At 36.5% G+C, this 21,953-nt stretch overlaps 1 protein-coding gene across 2 annotated transcripts in view; it reads right to left on the reverse strand.

Moving 5' to 3' along the window:
- Nucleotides 1-1,391: 1,391 nt before the first annotated feature.
- PDE4D (phosphodiesterase 4D) overlaps nt 1,392-21,953 on the reverse strand; it is a 351,064-nt gene continuing 330,502 nt past the window's right edge. For both annotated transcript variants that reach the window (XM_065655406.1, XM_065655407.1), the window contains exons 7-15: nt 18,367-18,460; nt 14,623-14,795; nt 13,903-14,001; nt 13,650-13,814; nt 11,774-11,873; nt 7,887-8,041; nt 7,216-7,338; nt 6,534-6,716; nt 1,392-5,962 (exon numbers count right to left, since the gene is read on the reverse strand). In XM_065655406.1, coding sequence (XP_065511478.1) covers nt 5,588-5,962; nt 6,534-6,716; nt 7,216-7,338; nt 7,887-8,041; nt 11,774-11,873; nt 13,650-13,814; nt 13,903-14,001; nt 14,623-14,795; nt 18,367-18,460 — 1,467 coding nt within the window. In that variant the 3' untranslated portion in view covers nt 1,392-5,587. The remainder of the gene's footprint in view (nt 5,963-6,533; nt 6,717-7,215; nt 7,339-7,886; nt 8,042-11,773; nt 11,874-13,649; nt 13,815-13,902; nt 14,002-14,622; nt 14,796-18,366; nt 18,461-21,953) is intronic.

Here is a 21,953-nt window from a genome sequence, read left to right on the forward strand (position 1 = left end):
GATGAAGCTGGAGATTTTCTTTACTCTGCAGGCTACACTAAATTGAACAAACTAAAGGCTTTTACAACATCTTTGAACCCTTATATATATATTTTTTTTTCCTGGAAAAACTAAACAAGATTATTCACAGCTAGTAGAGCAATTTGGCTCGTCATTGCAGTAAATACTGTGTGTGCTAGCAGCTGCAACTTTTGTTTTCAATGTGGCAGAGAGATCAGGCAAATGAAGCTGCAGCTATTCATACTATTTGTCTCATTAGGAAATAAAGAAGCCATTCGTTCAAAAATACATTAAACTCCTATAGCAGCAGCTGACTGTGGTGATGCAGGGGATCCCTTTTTGTTTTGCTCTGAAACTTGCCTATTCTGATGCATTATCACCATGCATAGAGACTGACGAAGTGCTGCCAGAGGATGCAGAAAGCAGTGGGCTAATCCTGCCAGCTTCAGGCTCACCACATGCACAGCTGTGGTACCTGAGCTCCTTACTGAAAAAGTTTTAGTAGTACCATCAGGAATCTAGGATTCTTTCTTCCCTTCATAATAGCCATGATGTATGCAAACCTCTTCCCATTAGGCCTGCCAGGAATGTGAGAGGATGAACCTGTGGAGAACAAGCACCACCTGATTCTGCCACCAAAATGTGATTAAAAATGTGTTCTACGAATTGGTACTCCTTGCAAACTAACCCCAAGTCCAAAGAAGGATCTAAGAGACTTAAGGAAAAAATGGACATAGAATTTTTTTTTTTTTATTCAATCAGAAAGCATTTTCTGTTAAGCAACCAACCAACCTCCTAAATGAAAACTCTCACTCTGATCAAAGAGAGGTGCATGAAAGCCCCTTCAACAGCTGGACCTGAATTAAGACCGCATTTCTTCTTCAGGACAATAGCTGTCATATATGAATTTTATTTAGAAAAAAACCCACAAATTTTTGTCGTCCATTTACAGCCAACATTGTCTGGTCAATTTTTAACTATGGCACCAAAGTTTTTCTTTTTCTTTGTGGTATCCCAGCACACTACTCCTCCAGGCAATCTAGTATCCTAGTTTCTTTAAAGCAAAAGTTTTATTTTCTCAGGATAGGCTGCTTTTGCCACTGAAACTAATGGTAAAATTTCTCAAAAACTGAGATGGAACACCTTTCTATATAACTGCATAGCACCTTTGTGGATTAGACTTCTTTACAAAATGCCACATTTGACTGACCTTTCTGATTTGCCCCCACATTTATTTTGTATTATCTATGCAAAGCAGTATGATAATAAAAATATGGTAATCAAATTATTCTGGAAATATGCTTCCTCTTAAGATGTCACAACTATGGGATGTATGTAAAAAAAAAAACCCCATAACTTGCAAAAGAAAAGCAAATACAGTAACTAGGCAGAATCAATCCATGCTTTTATTTCCATTGCATATAAAAATTTCATATGAAGGTATTGATGTACAATACTATCCCCTATGTTGTAAGAGAGGCTAAGAAGCCAGTGAAAGAATAGTCATGTGCAATGTCACACAAGTTGCCACTCTCTTGACATCCCCAAAAGAAAAATCAAATTAACAAAATAACAAAAAATTGTTCAGGATTTCTGCTGTTATAGTGTCCCTTTTATACCGTTTAAAACAAAATCAGTCGATTTCCTTTGGGCCAGGGCTGCTATAATCTACAGTTTGTGTCAAAAAAGAGGCTCTGTTTTTCCTTGAAAAAGAATCTCTCCTTTCACAAAGAAGTTGCACGCTACAAGGGCTGGGCATCACTGGAATGGAGAAGAGGTATTTACCTCGCTCTGGCAAATTCACTGATTTCAGATCTAAGTAGTCTGAAGCAATGTGACAAGTCAAACAACACGAGATACTCAGTCCAACCTGCAAATCTAATAGTGTTATTACAAGAGCTAAAGGTTTACCACTCTCCTGTAGATCTAGTGCATTATGCCATACATAGCTGTACAAAGCCTTAGATACATTTATATAAAATAAAACTTTGGCTGCTTATAACACTAATATTGGTGTTGGAAAGCATTTCCAAGATAAAAGTTTTCTTTTGTTGTTATGGTCTGTTTGCACAGTGATAATTTGTGCTACTAAATTAAACAAGGGATATTACAGATGATTGTAAAAGTCTATCACATATACCCTTTTAATTACAATTATTCAATTTCCCAATATGCATTAAAAACAAATGGTTATTAGAGATGCTTTCCAAAGCCATTTGAGTGCAATTCAGTACTGAAATATCTTTTTTTTTTTTTTTAAGGAGCGAAAAATGGCTGCAGTAATCCCTGATGATAGCCTGTAATCAGAGAGGCAATGCATTTACATTGCAATGCTGGAAAAGCTTGAACTTCCAGTAGGGTTATGAATGAAAGCTCATTGTAGTATCATGCACATCAGCTCGTATGAGTAAACCCATCACTTGGCAACTAAAAACATGGTAGAAATGCCCAGCCCTAGCCCCACAGCTACCTTACTTTCAAATGCAGCAAAACAGAAGAAAATATTGTTTGAAGTTAAGGCACAGCCCTGGGACCAAAGACCTGCAGCTTTTTTTTATTGATATATCTTTATGTATTTTATACTTTTCTCGAATCTTCCATAAACAAGCTCTAAGGTGACACAGGATATATTACAGAAGAAAAAATGTACAAGGAATATGTATACACAATAATCATTCTCTCACCAAGAGTTTCCAAATACAGCAACACCACCCTGACAAGGATGATGTTATAATAAGAACTGATAATTTACAATTAACATTACAGTATGTACATTACAATAAATACATGGTTGTAAACAGAGACAAACAAGACTGTATTACAGGTAAGGTCATTTGGTGAGAAAAATGCATGGCACAAATAAAATAAATAATGCATCTGAAAAGAACTGTCAAAGCTTTCTGTAAAATCCATTTCATTCAAGTTTTTTAAACTTCTGAATGCTATTTGTTCTATGTTCTTTCATTATAGGTTTTTAGTAAAGACACAAAACAATTTACAAATTCAAATACAGCGTTATCGAGTACAGTAACTTGCAAGCTAAATTGTATTGTTATAAGCAAGCTGAATTTTATTTTTTCCCCCATTCAATACTCACTCACTGCATTTTCTTATGGCAAAAATATTCGGAACACATAAAAGCCACTTGTAAATTGTATTGTTTTAAAGCAGTGTGCAATGCTAAAACACACTTTGGCAAAAGAGGAAAAAAAAAAGATTGTACAGTGCATTATATCCCTGTCTCTAAGGAATTATATAATTTTCTGTTATTTGATTGTCCACATCTATGGGTGTATATTTCACGATATGGTGTTATTCTTTTCATTTGCTTTCAATTAGTGCAGATACAAAACCTTTTCAGGTCCCTACAGGTTATTTTGGAGTTTGTATTGCTTTTCCATTATAAGGTTCCAGGCACTCTTGGGGATTGAAAACATCTTTAGATGACTCAGATTCAGGAAGAAGCAATCAACAACAACAACAACAGAGTCAGAAACTGAAAAAAAAAAAAAACGCACGAGTTCTCTACATTCTCTTTCTTCCTTCAGCATCATCTGTACTAAGGCCCTGTGAGGGTTAAAGGTAGAGACAATTATGACTTGATACAGAAGAATGCAAAATGCATTTAAAAGCTGAATTATTAGCAAATAATTTTTGAATAGGTTTTTATTATAGATCTCAGACACTTAAAAAATACCTGTATTCATATCTTCAAATTTACTACAAAATTAATCCAAGGGAAAATAACGGCTGTTGCTATCTTCTTTTGTTAAGAAATCATCTTCTATTGTCATTTTACCAGAATTTTAAAGTGGGAGTCTGCTGTCTTTCCTAGGCAACTATTTCCCATCTTCTACACTCAAAACTACAATTTTAATGGAGAATAAAGTAGAGGAAATAAAATTTCTTCTTCTTTCATTTGACCAAACAACATGACTGGAAAACAACAAATACAAACTCCTACCTCTCTTTAACTTCCCAAGTTACAGATTTCAGTACCAACCCAACTGAAAAGTAGGATTCCCTCAGCACAAGCTGAATAAAGGATGAAAGATCTGATATTGAAATAATGTAGAGTAAATGAGAGTTCTCATGATTTTACTAAAAAACATAAAAAGACTGATTCGGCTCTTCTTGCAACAGACATGAAAAAATAATGCTGATCATTATTTTTGTGTTGTACACATCTCAGATTAGCAAATGGTTTAACTAGATAGCTTGACAGAGATAAAAAGTTATGAAGAGAGTCAAAATTTGAAATATTACTCTAATGCTTTTTTCACCAGAACAAATATCCCCATATATTGTATTAGCCTGTTCTGATTTAGCAGTCTATAGGTCCCAGCCACAAATGGCCTGGAAAACACATTTCAGAGTGATGAACTTTATTAGTATAGCAGAAGAGCTGCTTTTGTATTAAGACAATAATTCATGACCTTTCTCATGGGCTCTAGTCCTGCAAATCCTAATCTTAGAGGTCCTAGTTGGTTTCACTGGGACTACTTCTTGCAATAACACAGAATTGGCAGGATCAGGCCACTATGAGGGCAAAAGCGCAATGTCAGTTTCTCTAAGATGTTTGGGAAAACTGCGATGAAAAACAAGCAAACAAACAAGCCATCAGACTGACAGAGTTTTACGTAACATAAAGGATATTCATGGAACTCACTAATATATAAAATAACATACTTTTACAACTCAAAGTTACCATGAGATTCTAAGGTGCAAAAAAAAAAAAAAAAAAAAGAAGGGAACGAAAAAAAACCCTAGAAGTATTATCCAGTGTAGCACAGATTTGTACTGAAAACTTGCAAGTTACTCTTTGGAAAAAAAATAACCAGTGGCAGATGAAGTCTGAAAGTGTTTTTCTTTAAATATAATACCTTGGTACATTTAATAATAAAAGTAAGCTCTACAAAAGATCTCTCTTTTACATATTATACAAAATGCAGAGGTTAGTGCAGCCCACTGGGCCACACTTTCTTCAGTCACATTTCAGGAAGACTTGAAATTAGAAAATTATGCAATTTCCACAGCTCATCTTCCTATTGGTAACAGAATCATGTTATGTCCCATCATTTATGTGCATTTGTTTTCCAGTAGGAACCTCAGTTTTTCTGTCCATTTCCTCTGATGATGAACATTATCCAACACTTTGCTTGTGAAATACAATGAATTCAAAAACTATCAAAGCATACCAGCATTCGGTTGGCAGGTGGTACTCCTCTGGAAACATATGCTGTATTTAATAAAAGCTGTCAAATGGAGAGCTTATTAAGAATAGTTTATGGATGTTATCCCCTCAGCTTTCTGATGCCATGAAGGTGAAAATTCTGGTTACAATATTCCTGAGTGCCAAACTGAGTCATCAAGGTCAGTTTTGATCAACAAATGTCCTGGTAGATGACAGTGAGTTGTGACCATGGTTGTAGCATATGGCATACACTTTGGAAACCATTAACTAATAAAAACAGAAAACAAACAAACAAAACCAGAGAGAAAGAGGAAAAGAAAGGGCGATGGCAAGAGAGAAGAATGAGACCGTGTCTTGTTATGTGTCAGGACAATGGTCTTCTACCACACAAGGTTATGCCCGGTTCTCCTCCTCTTCTACTTCTTCCCCTACTTGCTCATCAAGAGGAATTTCAGTGGATTCTGAATCCTGGGTGCAAAGAGTCTTGGAGTCACTGCAGCTGGTGTCTTCTTCTACTTGGCTTCCACTATCCTTTTCGGTGTCTGATTCACCATCTTCCTCCAGTGTTAGTTCAAACTGGAATTTTTCAGTTTGGCCCTGCCTACCCTCTTCCTGGTCATCAGGTGCAGGAGAGGGACTTTGAGGGATTGTGCTCTGGTACCATTCTCGATTGTTCTCCAGTGTATCTAAGATATCCTGCGCATCCGGGTGAACAAGATCTGCCCACGTCTCCCACAGAGGATGAACAATGTATTCTATAAAACTCACCTGTTTCAAATAACACAAAATTAGGATGAGCTCCTACTCACAAAGAAGTAAACAACTATGCCTATAAGTCACACAAAGGATGAGAAACATAATGCTGGTAAGAGACAGTAGATGCACAACTCTTAAAGGTGGCTGAAAGGAAACTATGCTGTTTTATATAGTAAATAGGGTCTTTTACATTTCAAAAGTCTGATCCAGGATATTAAATAAGGACTTGGAAAGGACCTGTTTCCAAATGAACTCTTCATTCCAAACAACTCTAATGTATCTAATGAGCCAAACAGCTGCTTTATATTTAATTCTGCTTTTGAAGGAAACCCTAATGAACAGCTGTATAATATTCTTTTTTGACGTGTATGCTTCATTGCAGATCATGACAGCAATGAAATCTCTTCCATGTGCTATGCTTGCACATGGCTGCCCTCACTTACTACTCAAAAGCTGAAATAATTCATTAGAAGGAAAAAAGGGAAATAGTGCATTCAGAAATTAATCAAAACGTGACTGTGGACCATCCTTTTCTGTTAAAATGTCACACTGTATTATTTAACTGCCTACTCAATTCAATTACCTGCCATTTTTCCACAGATGCATTGTGCTTATCACACATGGGACTTATCTCCATTCCCCTCTCTCTTTCCCGATCTCCCTGATGGAAAAATTCCTCCATTATTCTGTCTGTCCATTGGCGGTAGAGATGGAGTGGCTTGGTTGGATTGCTTAGATCTGCACAGTGCACCATATTCTGAAGAACCTAAAACAGATTGAACACCTGCAGTGTTATTACACTGGAGAAAAACAGCTCCTTTTCCATTTACACTTTCGGTGGCTGTGAAACAGTATCTTGAAAATACATGTAGTACAAGACTTATTCTAAACAGCAAAAACTTAGGTGGTTGGGTGTTTTTCACACTTGCAGTAATAGCCGTGAATTATCTCGCTTCTGCAGCTTCTGCCTGTATAAATGACAGAAAATCTTTGAGAGAAAGACTGATCACATGTTGATAATTCGAAGGGAAGGTCAAAGCCTCATTTAGTCCAGAAGTACTCTAGCGCCTCATTACTCTTTTAGAGAGTCACTCAGTACCAAACAGAATATGTTGCAGGTAGGAAACAAAAGAGGAAGCAGAGGGAAGGTAGAGTCATGGTTTAAGCATGGACAGCTGACCTAACCCATGCTGCAGAATGCACACACCAATGTTATTATGGATGTAAGTTAATACAAGTGACCATTTGCAGAGGAATTTTCTTACCTGAATCCTGTCTGAATAGTTATCAAGAAGCAGGACACCAGAACTGGTCACTTTTTTGGTTTCAACCATAGTTTTTAAATCAGCCAATAGATTCATATGCTTAGACATGTCTGTTGCAAGTACCTTGAAAGAAACAAACAAATAAATGGATACTACGTAAACTATTCTACTGATTTTTTTAAAAATCTTTGAACACATTTATAAATAAACAGTTCTGGAAGGTGCAGCAGTCACTGGGAGGAACTCCTAATTCCTTTGTCTGAATACACTATAAAGGTCTGAGTCCTGTATATCATTAGTGTCCAAAACAGCAAGTGTTTTGGTTATATTTAGAATATGACAAAATGATTGTTCAGAATCATTCAGAATGATCTGATCAGCCTAAATTTATCATCAATTCAGCAGCAAATTTCTAACTGTGGTGGTGAAACAGCATACATGTCAGTACAAAAATAGATTGAAGCAGGATTGTATATCTTCTAAAAAGATAAAGACAGTTATTGAAACTGAGGAGAACCCACTATTCATATTTGTATACGACATGATAAAGCTTCAAACTTTTACTTCATTGGTTACAGGTCTAATGACATGTAATTTATCATAAAATGCTTCTGTCCTTTCTTATTCAATTTTCTAGCACTATGGAAGAGGGACTCTCAAGCAGAACTCACAATGTCAATGACCATTTTCCTCAATGATTGCCTCTGTTTTTTGGTCAAATTCTGGAAAATGTCACAATTTTCTTCTTGCAGCAGCTTGAAGCCCACAGCTAAGTGATGATTCTCCAGTACTGATGAGTCATTGTACATCAAGGCGAGTTCAGAATCTGCAATAACAATTGCAGGGCAGGATGTTACTAAAGCCTGCGCTTCTACCAAATCCCTTGAGATTTTTCAAATTCACTACATTCATAACATGATTTACATATGAACTTCTAGAAAGAGTTTATGTAGTTCATACAGTATCAAAAGTTACAGAATTAATGACTGAACATCTTAACAAATCAAGGCAAAGTATGTTGAGGAAAATAAATAAATCACTTTGCAGAGAAGCATGTTCATGCGCCTGGAGTGGCAAGTTAGGAAAAATACAAGGAAGGTATTTTTCAGAATACATTTTCACACCTGCATGAGGTCACACATGGAAAATATTATATGCATAAATACACCTAAACTAACATACACTCTGATGTTTTCTCATCTCTCCCATCACAACTACTAAAATTCCTTTGTTCAATGTGCAGTTATTCAGCTCTCAGGTCTGGAAAAACACAGCTGAGGCTTTGCTGCAGGTCAGGCAGAGAGCACATATCTTGGTTTTCAAACCATGTCCTTCTGCAGTTAGCTAAGGTACCCAGATGACTTGCCAATTAGACCATGACAACTTGGTATTTAGAGAGGAGGTTAACAGGATGATAACAGTTATGCTTCTGGTCTTTTTCTTGGAAGGTCATGTGTCTTGAAAATACAAGCACGGGCCTTGCCTACTCCCTTGTATTTGAGTGTGGTCAATGCCCGATGCTGTAATGATGCCTTCTTCAACAGAAGTATTCTTAATTTGGTCACTCCATGCAGCTGTGAGAATAATATACACCTTCCTAGGAGCGCCTGTGCTAAGGTACACACACAGGTCTGCACTTGTCTGCTTAGACCTGCTGAACAGCCTGCTTTGACAAATAAAAGCAGATATGACAATTTTCTGCACAGCTTTAGCATCTGCCTGGGGATACCACACACTCAGCTTGTGTATGTTTTAAGACACAGCGTGCAAATGAATCTGTCAGAAACAAATACTTTTTATGCAGTCACACTTGTCATGTGCTGATACTTCTATTTATTACAGCTGTTCTATCCTAAGTCTAACCATACGTCAGTCTATTCTACTCTTTTTCCTCTTTATCTTCTTTTCAAGCAGCTTTGTTTTAAAATCCCTCTGGCTCAAGAGGGTGCCTATAAAAGCTCTGCTCTTCAGATTTCATTAGTCTCATTATATCCATTTTCCTGCTGTCTTCCTCTCCTGTCTTGAGTACATTGATCTTTTGAATCAGGAAACCCTTCCTCTACCTATCTTTATTCTAATGGCAGCAAAACCGTAATAGCAAAAGTGAAAAGAAAGCAAGTCTGTCAAATGAGCTCCCTTTCATCTTTCACGAACATTCACGGAGCTTGCGTATTTGTTATTTTTCTTACGAATAAGACAGGCACTAGTTTATTTTCCTTTCAAACAGTCTTCTGATGAGTCCCAACTGCAAAATACTCAACACTAACAAAACACTTTAGGTGGGCTGGAGCTAGACAGAGCTAAAATGTGCTGAACTTTGTTAAGGAACTGGAAATGGAAGAAAGCTCCCCCTTGATAATCTCTGTAACATATTATAAGCTCCAAGAATATTTGTCTGGAAGGGCAGAGTTACAGTGATCAAATAAGCATCTCCTCTGATGCTAATAAAATTCATATTTGTTTGTTCTTTCATACCATTCAAGAGGGATCTGATTTTTAGATAATTGTGTAAATAGACTTTAAATCCTTAAATAGGTAAATAACAGTCAGAAATACCATGTGACTAATTGTAAAGAATGAGCTGATATATGGCAAATATGTACATACTTAAGTAACTGCCAGTCTATTATGCTTTTTAAAATGTATTCTTGTACTTGCTAGTGAAATGCTAATGCATTGTAAGGTTCTCTGGAAAACAAAACTAGGTGGAAGCAAATGATCTTCTAGAGCTTAGGAAAACTTAGTACTTGAGAGAACTAAATTAGATGGTCTTTGTCCCTACAGTTTCTTCCTTGTACACACAACAACTCACACAGGATAAAATCCCTTTCTCTCTTTCTGCTTGGCAACAGCAGTTCTAGTTGGTGATGTCATCTGATTGACATGGAAGCCTTCTCTATTAAAATCTGAATTGAGAAAAACAAGACATTTCTTCTAAGCCACTTAATAAGCAGCATCAGAATCACTCCTAACTTAGCTGAATTTCAACTGTCTGCCTAAAAGTGAAAGATTTATATGTCACTTCTGGTCCCTTCAGCTAGTCAGTCATCCAGCTGAAATTTGAACTACTTGCTGATTTCCCTGTAGCACCTTTGAGACACCAACATATCATGAAACCAAATTTTTCATTAAACAAACAAGTAAAAATTTTCCTTACATATGTCCACTTTTAAGAATTCAGGTATTACGAACTATTTTGTGCACAAAGGTTGATTCACTCTCTCCCTATACCATGCTGCTGAACTGCACTGGTTACCAACAAAGCACCAGAAACCTAGAGTCCATTCCAAGTCTCCTCCTTGCAGATGACTCATCAAATTGAATTTCACTACAGGGCAGCCCTCAGGCCATTAAGGCAAATAAAATTAGATGCAGGCTAAAGTGGAGTGGATGTCTTATTTGAATGTGCAGCAGCAATGAGTCAGAAGAGGAGCTCCCTTTTCCAAACTATACTGCTGGCTTGCAGTCATGCTATTCTAGCACCAGTGCAATACATTCATCCAAGTGGGAGAATGACAGTATCTATAAATGTGCAACCAGATGGGTCAAATACACAAGCTTAAGTATGTTTCCACTTCCATAGCTTTTTCTTCTCATGTGCTTGGATTATTAATATTATTTCAACTTTTGTACTTCTAGGTCAGCTATCATAGAAGGCTAAGTTGTCAGGTGGCAGAAGAAATACCATGTTATGATGGCACTTGCACCGACCTACAATGTGCTAGTCACTTGTAATAGTAACATAAGCCACTGAAATAAAAGCAGGCTACATTGTGGCAACAAGCCATTCAGTGAATGTGTCATGATCAGGTTCAATGCATCCAATACTTTTTTTCTTCTAGTAGTAAAGAATGAGGAGAGGTTCATGCAATGCTGCAGAGAACAGCCTTGAGGAATGCAGAACAAGTAAACAAGTACACTGGGTTTCAAATCTGGAGGTGACATTAGGGTCTCATTTCATTAGGGCTTTTTCCTCCACACATGGAATGGCAGTAAGAGACTCACACGAAAAAAAAAAAAAAGGTTTGCCATAGACTGCAGGGACGTGCTGGGAAAATTCAGTCTGCATAAGTATGCAGAGATCAGAAACCAAGTACAGCAGCGAGGGAGAGGCAGAGATGGGCCTGCCAGTCTGTTTGCTAAGAGAAAATGTTTTCTAAATTTCTTAAAAACATATGCCTATTCTTGGACATATCATATGCTTCCAATAGTAACACAAACTCGTCTGCCTTTTCTGATTTTTATTTAACCTTCCTTCATTTTTCTCCTAGAACCTCATTTATTACTATCTAATTTCCAGGGGAGACCACATCCAACACATTGAAACAGTGCCAGGAGTATAGTTCATGTCTTAGTAATTCTTGCTACAGGGTACTGTGTACATTATTTCTAAAGTTACAAGAAATGCAAAATAATATTCCGTTTAAAATACAAACATTTAATATATTTACTGAGAAAAGGTACAGACAGAAGCAAACAAGGAATGAACTGTGTATTTTTCAGGTGCTATGTGCAGATATTGCAGTAAATTTTTGAGAAAACCACGGAACAAACTTACTTGTGTTGATAAGAAACTGGTTTGAAACCCCAGGATGATCTACGTCATGTATTGCACTGGCAAAAATTGCTGCAAGAATCTCCAAATCAGTGAACACTGCCTAGAAAATAATGAAACAGAAATGACAATCACTAATTAATGAAAAAGTGTTTTCAATAAAAAGGGATCTACTTTGAATCTAGACTTGAACAAGAAAAACACATTTGAAATGTATCAGGGATCTGAAGAGATTTCACACACAGGCTATCTCAATCTTTAGTAAAATAATTATGTAGAATTTCATAAATATTTCAAGTAGAGCCATGTAAAATGATCCTTAATTCACACTGACAGCATCACTAAATTCTATAACAATTGAAGTTTTTTCAGCTTTAGTCTGTAAATTAATTCACTTTTATTAATTATTAAGTACAGATTAGATCATTAAGCACAGGTTTCTAACCTATAGCACAAATTGAAGTAAAAAATTTCAGCCTGATTCCTACATATTGTCCTATACTTGAAAGATGCACCCAAATCCTGCTAAAGGACATGGTAACAGACTACAAGGCATCTTACTTAACATTTACTGATTTTTCTTCCATATGAGATTATTAGGAAGATGGGAAGAGAGGACTGAATGGACCTTGCATGTCACTGAGTCCAGTTTCCTGTTGTCACAACCACTCACATTATATAATTGCTTTCATAACTGATCAAGAACAGCTCAGAAACGTGTAGGTCAGCTATGGCACTGGGCAGATATTGCTATTTTACTGGCTAAAACTCTGCTGAGAACAAGGCCACCAAAAAAAATGATCTGGAAAAAAAAATGAAAATGCTGCTGATGACCACTTCAGCTGTTCGAAGAAGCCAGTGGTGATTCAAGAAGACAACGCGACCTCCTTTCTTAAGATAAAGAAAATCTTTCCCAAGCAAATTCCCGAATCCTTGAGGATCAAGATCGGCCAACAGTCTTCAGGTTCACTTATAACCTCTTGTTAAGAAGCGTTCAGTAGCATGAAAGATTGGTCATTATTAAAATGAGGCAAAATGCAGCTTTCCTTGAAAATGAATGCCAAACCTTTTGGACTACTAAAATTTCAATTGCTTGTTTGATCTGCCTTTTTCCAACAATTTACTGGGACATATCAATGTTTGCTATGCTAAGTCCCGAGTTGTGCTTAAAAAAGAGAATGTAATTTCCATCTTTCTTCCATTTTCTTCCATTGCAGAAATTTAAGCGCTTTCAATGACAGAATTCTTCAGAAAAGCACATACAAAATGTTATTTTTTCCATACAATTTTAAATATTTATTAAAAAAATAAGATAGTCCAGTGAAAATTTAGTATATGTTCCACTCTGCCTGAGAAACAAACACAAACGTACCCTTTCAGGAGCAGAATGAATATGCACTAGGAAAAAAAAAAAAAGCCCTATTGAGGGAATCCCATTTTATCACTATCTTTCCTAAGCAATTCCACTAACTGTGGTTAGTGAGAATCCCACATGGGAAGTAGTGACAGAACAGGATGTATTATTATATTATTATATTATATTATTTTATATTATATTATATTATTATATTATATTATATGAGATGATGGAAACAAGTAATGCATTGTATTACAATGAGAAAAGTTACGACATCACAGATCTCCAAGTATAAAACCATGATTTAAAAAAAAAAAGATCTGACATTTTCAGCACAATATTTATACGTAAATAAGCTCTGATACTCACGAAATGTCTTTAAAAGTGCACAATTCATGAAGGAAATTTTATGATCTCTTTTAAAGATATTGCAGAAACTAAGATCTTTAATATTCAGTTAGAAGAGTCTCAGTATGACCCTTTCTGTCATGTCTGCCTCTTTCCCACCTCAGCGTAGTTTACCTCTAATGCCGGGGTTGATAGCAGGACATGAGTTGACTGTACAACATCTGCAGCATGTATGTTATTGTGATATGCCACATCTGCATGGTAATGGTCTTCAAGGGTCATCAAGTAAGTTATTAAAGTGTCTACTGGAATCTTGAATGTTTTTAACAAGTCCCGTTCCTAGAAAAGGAAAAGAGAAACAACTAAGATTGCAAAGCACAGAAATTCTCTAAGATAAAGAAAAAGCAGCACAGCTGCTGCTACTTGCCTGAAAAATGGTGTGCATGATGACTGTAAGAGGTCTGTTTTCAGATAACTCTGCTACTCTGAAAACCTGAAGGCCCCACTTGTTCACATCTTCTAGTTCCTAGAGCAAAATCAAGCAACAGACATCTTGAAACCTAACACACACATTTCAGCGATTTTTGATTGAAACAGCTATGAAAAATTCAAAATGCATACAATTAAATTAATAATCACTTTATTCCAGTTTTGGATTATTGACAACTAGTTAGCTGCTGGTGCAAAAATCATAGGAAATGTCACTAGAAACAAAACCACAAATGATGTACACAAAATGATACAGCTAAAGACAAGACCTAGAAGGATAGCTCTAACACTATATACCAGTTGTGCATTTTCAAAAAACGTAGGGTTCCTATTTATTTTCATTCCTGTTACAGTATACGGTATTCATTCCTCAGATATTATTTATGAATAATCAGCTTTATTAAAGCACGCAGAAATGCTAATTTACATTCCCTCTCCAGATGAACTCTTGTTCACATGGAAATTGACTCTTATGACCTGATTCTAATTTTACTTGTTATTCTTCCACTTCACCAATGTTATACTACTTCAAGTGAGACCAGCCTTTGGTGCTGCAGCTTGAAATCGATGGTTATAAGCAGAGGACGAAATAATACTGACAAGTCCAGCCTCTATTTTAATTCACTGGTTTAAATTCAAGGATTTATATATTCTTTACCTTGGCAAGAACATCTTCTTGGTCTGTTTTAACTCCAAATCTGGGAATACTAGAATTAGTTAGACTGGAGCTGTGCATCAGTTTTTTTACTCCACTGATCTGGGACATTGGCCTCTTCTTTTTCTCTTTCTCTTTCTGTGTTGGAGAAGGGATTTCAACTTCATGTTGTTTGTCTTCAAAAGAATGAAGAAAAAGAGAATAATTTTTAAAGGAATTACAAATATTTTTGTCCGTTTCACTGTTGAGTTGCATCTTATGGATACTATAATTCTTAACAAAACATTTTTTATTCTTATGTTTGGACGTTTTGCAGCATATACTTCATATCAAGAACAGTAAAAACACCAAAAGATAAACATAGACCTATACTTCAGTATAAGCAGATGTCTATTTCACAAATTGCCTCATTATTTCTGAATTGGCTTTAAATATGACTTTTGACTTCTGATTTCCACTTCTGCACCCCTGGTGTTGTAGAGAGGGTCAATCCTTTCATTACAAAATATCATTACAATTGAACAGAAATCTAAACTTTCATTTTGCAAGAAGCTTAAAAATCTCTTATTTTTCAGGAAAAAACACCCTCTGAAATTGTATTTCAAAACCAATCAAAATCGTATCTCACGTAAACCTTTCAAAAAGTTCTTAGGACTTGAAGGACGTAATACTTGGGGACTGGTCCTGCTTGCGTTAAGACTGTACAACTCAGAAAGCCTCTTGCCAGCCACATCTACAAGTGCTGTGGATGTCAAGACAGCTCACACCAGCAAGGCAGTGCATTTCTGCACCTCACAACCAGAGTAAGCAATATCGATTAAAAAGGATTGTTTTGCTGAAACCAAACATTTTGCTCTGGGCTTTTGCCTACATAGCAGTATCAGCAGCATCACTTCATATGCCTCGTCAATGTATGTGCCAGCAAAACTTCAGACAAGGATTAAACTGAACGTAAATGTATACTTAGGCCATTGCCAGATGATCAATGCAGAAACAGTATGGGGGTGTAGAACATTACAGACAACGGTGGTCCCCAAAAAAACCCAGGTTATTGCAACAAAGGACTCTCTTGACAAAACTGCTAGGAATTTGCATTAATTTTTGTTCTTTTTAATCATACTATATTTTAACACAGAGTTTTAATGATTCTCTCAAAATGCATGAAATGCAGCTGCACCCTTTCTAGACCTCAAGGAATATTCCAGCAAAACCAGGAAAATCCAGAAAAGATGTTTCTAACATAGGAGTCTAGCAAAAACTACAGTTTAAAAAAACGCCTTAGAACAAAAGAAATTTAAAAAAAAAAAAAAAAAAGATAAAATTTCGGCTCTTTAAAACACGTCTCTATTCTTCCCTTCCCACAAAAGTAATTTTCAATAAAGACATTGAAGCCAGATGAGGGTAGCAAGTCCGTTTCTAATTTCCAGATTGTTATGGTGTTTGCTTCTTCACTTTCTTTCTTTTTTCCATTTTTTTTTTTTAAATTACCCTTTAGCAGACACATTTACTGGGCACCTCAAATTCCAAACAAATTACAGCAAAGAAGAGACTGTGGAAATGTCACCAAGCTTTAGCCTGCAGCACTGAGTTCCCCGACTGCCCTTGCCATACTTCACCACTCTCCTCACATGGGCAATCAAAAAAAGGGGGAGGTGAAGCACTGCAGCTCTTGACTGGTGCAAACTGACAACAGATGAACAGCAGTGACTCGTGTTCGTGCTTTGATGTTTATGGTTTTGGTCATATGCACAAAGTTTAGACCCATCAAAGGGAGGCTGGTAAGCCGAGCTGTCAGAGTAACTCAAGTGAAAGGAAATGTCTGTCTGAATGACTTTAGATCTCTGGAGGAATTCCACAGGACTGCCTCTGCTTTTGTAACTATGAGCACACAGGGCAAGGGATCCTGTGCCCATTTGAACATCCAGAAAAGACTGCTTGCCATTTTGACCCTGGTCGTGCTATGCTCATTGGCAGGTTCTCTTTGATTTTACATTCATAGGAAAACAGGTTAATGAGACTGAAAAATAAAAACCTTGCATATTATTATACTCAATGCAGGAGCTTTAATTCTTGCACAACTAATAAATTTGTTGTCATTATTAATAACTTAACAAATGTTATACAGCTCTACTTGGGAAAGCAGTCCACTTTTTTGAAGAGTAAGAACCAAAAAACCTGTTTTCTCATGACACATTCCTAACTTCCAAATGTGAGAAGTCTATAGAGGTTCAGGACATATATTATGTATTAAAAAAATTTAAGTAACTAGATTCATCAAAATTTTCTATGGAGAGAATGTTAAGAGAATGTTTTCCTTCTTCACATTGTTGCTCGGAACCTATTGACTTAGACTGCATATTTTGAAAATACTCTGTTTAAGCAATAATTCTGTGGATGAGGTGCTTTCCCCGTTGTATTCCTCCACACCTACATTTTTAAGTATCCACGTTTTTCATACAGCCATAAAACAATACCCATGGCTCAGTAACTTAGAGGTGATTGCCTCTCCAGCCCTCTTTCTGCTCAAGGCTGAGGTCTCGTGTGAAAGGCTGACAGATGCATTTCCTCACCCTGTCGAAGTGAGCCTTAAGTTTTCTAGTAAAAGCAAGTATAAACTGGTATCTCAATTTAAATTTCAGCCTAAGTGAGTCATCTTCTCGGGCAACTGTGACTTTCAGGGCTGCTGAAGCTGTGCAATATTGCTTCTACATGACAGAGGCTCATCCCTTTCTTGATGTCTGAAAGCTGGCTGTGCCACAACCCTCAGGCACGCTACTGCAATTGTGGGTAAACAGAACAGACTCATTAAGCGATCCACTTCGGATATGGTGACAAGCAGGATAAAATGTACTAGAAAAAAACCTGGTTCTTTCGAAAACCACAAAAATTACCAGTTGTATCTCACACAAATAAAACAAGATATATCTTAACATGTGTGATTGGCACTTTTTAAAGTCCTTGTTATCCTAATTCAGACATGTTCAGCTGTACCTTCCCTTACACACACAGCCTTTAGGAACCAATGGTGTTGTGCTCAAACTATGTTCAAGATTGGTATATTACCTTTATCTCCATGTTCAAAATCAAAATTACAGAACCAAGTTTTATTCATTTGCACTAGTTTTAGCAAAAAAAATATATACTTAGTTCTGCAAAGCCACAGAGGAGAAACCATACTCTGTAATATTGTGTTGGGCTTTCTTTAATTCTTACAGCCCACCATGCAAGCTCTTGAGCTGCACAAATTCTCCTTGCAGCAGTCTGTTCAGATGTTGACTTAGTCATATATTTCCACCCACTTATGGGCAGGCAGGGAATATCAAAACATCAGAACTCTGTGATACAAGATTTTATGAGGTTAGTTGTGCTTCTGTGCGTCCAGCACACTGAAACCTCCTTGTGATAACTTTCCTAAGGGAAACAGAGTGGAAGAATTCTTTTTAATATATAATTAATTCATTATATAGAAATTTCTTAACACAGCAGCAATAATGTAACGTTACATAAAATACGTATATGAATATTTATCTGTCATTACACACACAGGGAAACCACATACACAAACTAAATGAGCTGTGAGAAAATAGATCTAATGATCTCTGTGCTCAAACATGGAACAATGAAATAATAAATATACAGTTTCCGAAAACAGAAATTACTGTGGAAAGCTACTTGCTTTTAAGCTCTACCACAGCTCAGAGATATAAAAACAAAAGGCAAAAACATTAACTTCCACCATAGTCTTACCTAAGAATGTGTTTGATATATATTCTGAGACCTGATTGCCTGACCTGCTCGTTGCAGATAGATGGGTTAGCTCCCGATTGAGCATTCTTTTAAACTGGAAAACAAAACAAAACAAAAAGCTTAAAGTTAGCAATCAAGATGTATATTAGTTAGGATGAGAAAATGCAGTCAATTTATAATTGGGGAAAGGACATGACGTCAAGAACATACACTAAAGTAAGATAACTGTGAAAGCAAAAATGACATAAAACATCACCCTACACTACTAACTTATTCGTGGGTTGGACAACATAATTCTGAACCTCCTAAAATATGCCATAGCGATTCAATTACTAAGGAACAGGGTCCCGTTAGTAACTGAAAAGTATATGACATATGTATACACACAAATAATTAATATACTGTCTTTTCAATTTTTTATTTTAATTTGGAAAGAAAATACCAGTCTATTTAAAAAGGACCCCTCCTCTACTAGGGTTTTTTTATCATACTTGTAAATTGATCTATTTGTGCATTTTTTTGCAATTCATTTCATCATATTTCAAGTCTATCTTACTTCCTATCATTAATATATATTTGACAGCAGTGTTCAAAACAATCAAAATATCCTACTGATTTCCTAATTGCCAATATGAATAGAAGTAGGTTATCTTTTACTTAAAATTATTATACTGGATCAGACCACTGACTTGCCCATTCCACAGTATTAGAAAATTGTCAGTATCGATATGAAACAACAGAGCGGAAAATACCATCTGTGGAAATACCACCTTCCTCTCCCCTCAAGTTATCAGTTCACTTTAGGCACTCTACAGGATACAAGTGGATATTAACATTCCATGAAACGTATAATTTATTAGGTACTTATCATTGAGTCTTTCTTGATTCCTTCTAGACTCCAGGGCTAAATGATATCTTGTGACATTGTGTTCCCCAGATTAATTGCATAATATGGCTCTAGCTATCTTACATGCATTTTCACTGACTATAGCTCTGCCTTGATATTATCAACAAATAGAACTCAGCAATATGTATTAGCAATTCAAACAACTCTTAACAATCTAAGCATCCATCTGTCACTACTGAATTTTGTCTCCCTTTGTGCTATCCTTTCATTTTGCTGTTAGATTTCTCAGTCATCTTTTCTCTTAACAAACTCAAATGATTTATGACATTTTTAGAACCACCTTTCACCTTGTTCACTCACTTATGACTACTTATTACATTAAGCAATAGCTATCCTTAATATATACCCCTGTAAACATTCCTCTGCATTGAAAACTGGTAATTTATTCTTCTGTATAAGATAAAGCAACAGGTTAAACATTAACCATCTACTTTCCATCCCATTGGAGCCATCAAAGCTCTTTCTTCAAAGAGGCCTTGCATAGTGAAAGGTGTTATTTTCTTCACAATGACTTTGTAAGTAACCAATTACTGTACTGCTCACAGTGTGCAAGACATAAATTACCCTTAATATAACACCCCAAACCTTAGTCACTGCATTTTCCTGCCATCTTTACATACCATCAGCTCAGGAAGCTCCTGCTACAAAGACTGAACCCTACTTTAGTCACAAGCCAAAGGCTCAGCTTTGATCTCAGATATAGCTGTGAGCTAGCAAGTGCTCAACACATTTCTGAATATTAGAACCATACTGCAAATACAGTTACACGTACTGTGAACTACAGGGCTACACATTCTGCATGAAACCAGTATCAACCTCTACAGTGAGGTCTGACGTTCATCGCCCATGTCAAAAATCAAGCTTGCCAAGCAGTGAAGTGACTGTCCAAAACCACTAAGAGTATTTTTAAAAGGTTTTCTTCAAACTTTAAACACACACTTAAGTGATGCTTGCATGCTTTTTCTTTTGTACCCATGAAGGTGAGAAGCTAAATTATTTAAGGCAAAAACTGAAGATCTCATAAAATGGATTGTCTCCAGATGGTATCCAGCTTCAAATTAAACATTGTGTATAGGAATCTTAATAAAATGTCAGAAGTTGACAAAATTGCATTAACTTCCAGCCCTGTCATGAGTATATCCATTACTGCTCCAATATTCTCTATTCCTTAATTTAATCCAGCTAGTTCACCAGATCCTAACTAAATAGGTCCTTGTCCATCTGTTTGTTTCCTAGTAAACCCTTTTAGATGATGCCCAACTCTGCAACTGTTTTTGCTGCAGAACAACACTACTGGGTCACGTTCCTCACTTGGGAAAAAGACTATGTAGCCATCACTGGTACATACTTTTCAGGAGCTCTCCTTAAAAGTTTTCCAGGTTTGAAATTTGAATAATGTGAATGAATTGCTGTTTGTTTGCACTATGCTTTTTCTGCAGCTACCTGACACAACAAGTAGGAAGGATTTTTTTTTTTTTTTTCCAAATCATAAATTTAGTTGCAGGGAGTAGGTAGGGAGAAAGTTTGTTATTGCATACTAGGAATCATCTTGTGGAACTTAAAGAGCATAAGTTCTTTGAGAATTTTCAACTAAATATTTATTATATGGATGTCTGCAATAAATGGAATGTTCCCCACTAGTCAGATGCAAAGCCTTATCTCCTCCCACCTCCCACCACCTCGTAACTCATTAGAACTAAAAATGTCACCCACCAGCATGAAACCTGTGGCACGGTCTGTGTTCCTGCTGAACATGGGTGTACAGTAAAAGAAGTTCCCCAGCTTCTCCAAAGCCCTCCAGCTAACAACAAGTTCAATGGGAGAAGCCTTTGGCTTCGAAGAACTGCAACAGTGTGATTTCCTCATACTCTTTCACATGTTGCTGACACCACAGCAACAAGACTTTTATTAACACTTATTTTGAAAACATCTGGACTAAGCAGGAGTTCAGAGAACTGGTTTGATTTTCTAATTCTATGACAAAGCCTTACAGCCGTCATCCACATCGGACCAGACGAAGTCAAAGACCATATGCAGACAGCAGTTTCTCATGCAGAACAATAAAGCTCTTTGAGAACATAAAAAACCCCCAAAAGAGATGAACAAAGATGTTCAGATATTTTTCCTGATTATACAATGTATCTGTACGTTACTTAATCCTCAGATGGTTAATAAGTTGCCTTTTGAGGGGGGCGGAAAAAAGGCAAACCCAACCTTTTTTTCTAAGAAAAATGAAAAAAGAAACAAAAAACTCAAAGACCCTACTTCTTCCTGATTTTACCTATTTCTCAAAGATGGCATGTGGGCCCAAGTGCACCCATATATACTTGCTACTTCAAAGAGCATCAGCCTTCCACATATTTATACATCCCTGCACAATTACTTTATAATGAAACTCTACCTAACTCTGACATGGCTCCCACAAGTTCTTATTGCATATCAGAGAAGTTTCTGTTACATCTGAGTCAACACTGTTTCAGTCATCCAGCAGACACCTCTTAAGTGCATTAAACTTGCCTAGACTGTCCATACTCTCATTTGTGCTCTCAGTTGTAACATTTAGCACATTATTCAAAACAAGTCAAATGAGACATGAAACTATCTTGTCGTTAACAGTACATGTTACTGATACTTTAAACAAGAACTTTAAAAATATGAATGCCATGTACTTTCCTAGTTG

Source organism: Caloenas nicobarica, chromosome Z, assembly GCF_036013445.1.
Source record: "Caloenas nicobarica isolate bCalNic1 chromosome Z, bCalNic1.hap1, whole genome shotgun sequence".
Lineage (NCBI taxonomy): Eukaryota > Metazoa > Chordata > Aves > Columbiformes > Columbidae > Caloenas > Caloenas nicobarica.